This window comes from Sprattus sprattus (assembly GCF_963457725.1).
Source record: "Sprattus sprattus genome assembly, chromosome: 5".
In the NCBI taxonomy this organism is placed as follows: domain Eukaryota; kingdom Metazoa; phylum Chordata; class Actinopteri; order Clupeiformes; family Clupeidae; genus Sprattus; species Sprattus sprattus.
In genome coordinates, this window is record NC_137924.1 from 2,518,408 (window position 1) to 2,520,907 (window position 2,500).

Consider the following 2,500-nt stretch of genomic DNA (forward strand, 5'->3'; position numbering starts at 1 on the left):
TTAGGCCATATGACTATGTGTCTCACTGCATTAGGCCATATGACTATGTGTCTCACTGCATTAGGCCATATGACTATGTGTCTGTCACTGCATTAGGCCATATGACTATGTGTCTCACTGCATTAGGCCATATGACTATGTGTCTGTCACTGCATTAGGCCATATGACTATGTGTCTCACTGCATTAGGCCATATGACTATGTGTCTCACTGCATTAGGCCATATGACTATGTGTCTCACTGCATTAGGCCATATGACTGTGTCTCACTGCATTAGGCCATATGACTATGTGTCTGTCACTGCATTAGGCCATATGACTATGTGTCTCACTGCATCAGGCCATATGACTATGTGTCTGTCACTGCATTAGGCCATATGACTATGTGTCTCACTGCATTAGGCCATATGACTATGTGTCTCACTGCATTAGGCCATATGACTATGTGTCTCACTGCATTAGGCCATATGACTATGTGTCTCACTGCATTAGGCCATATGACTATGTGTCTGTCACTGCATTAGGCCATATGACTATGTGTCTCACTGCATTAGGCCATATGACTATGTGTCTGTCACTGCATTAGGCCATATGACTATGTGTCTGTCACTGCATTAGGCCATATGACTATGTGTCTGTCACTGCATTAGGCCATATGACTATGTGTCTGTCACTGCATTAGGCCATATGACTATGTGTCTGTCACTGCATTAGGCCATATGACTATGTGTCAGGTAAAGTGTGGGAACCATTGCCATCTGTGTTAATGTAATGTGTGAATGAAGATCATTCTAGTGTGAGTTTGTCTCCATTGAGCCTCATTAATGATCTCATCTCTGTTTCTGGTTTCTTTAGCTCAGAAGTTGGGTAAGTACCAGAGAGGAGGAGGGAGGGGGGTCATTGTGGCCATCAGGCCTTAGTGTGTATATGTGATAATTTTACAGCTGACTTGAATGCAACTTCTCTTTAAACACACACACATACACAAACACACGCACATTTACAAACCCTGATCAGTTATTAGTGGAACATTATTTAGTGGAGCAGTGCCTTGAATGCAGTTTCTCTTTATACACACACACATACCCTCAGGGTATGTAGACCTGTAACCTGTAAAGTTATTGGAAATAAACTGTAGACTGTATTTGTATTAGAAACTGAAATTGTCTCTTGTCTTCTCAGTTTTGCTTTCATGGCGGAAGGCAACAGATGATGAGTTAATGAAGAAAATCAATCAACTGGAGAACATGACAAGTGAGGTGGAGACCATTAAAAGTCAACTGGAGTCACTAGAAAAGGAACTGAAGGACAGGAACAGCCAACTACAGGACCTGAGAACCCAACTACAAGAACAAAGCAGGGAGCTGGAGGAGAGAGACAGACAGCTGGAGGAGAGACACAGACAGCTGGAGGAGAAAGAAAACACAAAACAACAACTAGAAGAGAAGAACAAAGAGATGGAGAAGACAAAACAACAACTAGAAGAAAAAACTAAACAACAGCTACATGACAAGAACAAAGAGATTGAGAAGACAAAACAACAACTAAACGAGAAGAATAAAGAGATGGAGGAAACAAAACAACAACTAGAAGAGAATAATAAAGATATGGAGAAGACAAAACAACAACTAGAGGAGAAGAATAAAGAGATGGAGGAAACAAAACAACAGCTAAACGAGAAGAATAAAGAGATGGAGGAAACAAAACAACAGCTAAACGAGAAGAATAAAGAGATGGAGAAGACAAAACAACAACTAGAGGAGAAGAATAAAGAGATGGAGAAGACAAAACAACAACTACAGGACAAGATTAAAGAAATGGAGAAAACAAGACAACAACTAGAAGAAAAGACAAAGCAACAACTAAAGGATAAGAATAAAGAGATGGAGGAGACAAAACAACAACTAGAAGAAAAAACAAAACAACAACTAGAGGAGAAAAATGATGAGATGGAAAAGACAAAACGACAACTAGAGGAGAAGAATAAACTCCTCCAGGAGAGAGAGACAGATCTAGAGAACATGACTAAACGAGAGAAGGAGAGAGAGGGACTACTGGAGAACATGAACAGTAAGGTGGAGGCCAGTAAAAGTCAACTGGAGTCACTGGAAAAGGAACTGCAGGACAGGAACAGCCAACTACAGGACCTGAGAACCCAACTACAAGAACAAAGCAGGGAGCTGGAGGAGAGAGACAGACAGCTGGAGGAGAGACACAGACAGCTGGAGGAGAAAGAAAACACAAAACAACAACTAGAAGAGAAGAACAAAGAGATGGAGAAGACAAAACAACAACTAGAAGAAAAAACTAAACAACAGCTACATGACAAGAACAAAGAGATTGAGAAGACAACACAACAACTAGAGGACAAGAATAAAGAGATGGACGAGACAAAGCAAACATTAGAAAAGAATAACAAAGAGATGGAGAAGACAAAACAACAACTAGAGGACAAGAATAAAGAGATTGAGAAGATAAAGCAACAACTAGAGGAGAGGAATG

General features: G+C 40.5%; 1 protein-coding gene across 2 annotated transcripts in view; it reads left to right on the forward strand.

The window, feature by feature from the left end:
- Positions 1-2,500, forward strand: part of LOC308366299 (uncharacterized protein) — an 11,156-nt gene that overhangs the window by 3,015 nt on the left and 5,641 nt on the right. Inside the window, exons 2-3 of one of the 2 annotated variants that reach the window (XM_080839950.1) lie at positions 854-865; positions 1,181-2,500. The exon at positions 1,181-2,500 is cut by the window's right edge and continues 330 nt beyond it. In XM_080839950.1, coding sequence (XP_080696076.1) covers positions 854-865; positions 1,181-2,500 — 1,332 coding nt within the window. The remainder of the gene's footprint in view (positions 1-853; positions 866-1,180) is intronic. The other variant, XM_080839951.1, reaches the window with a different exon arrangement.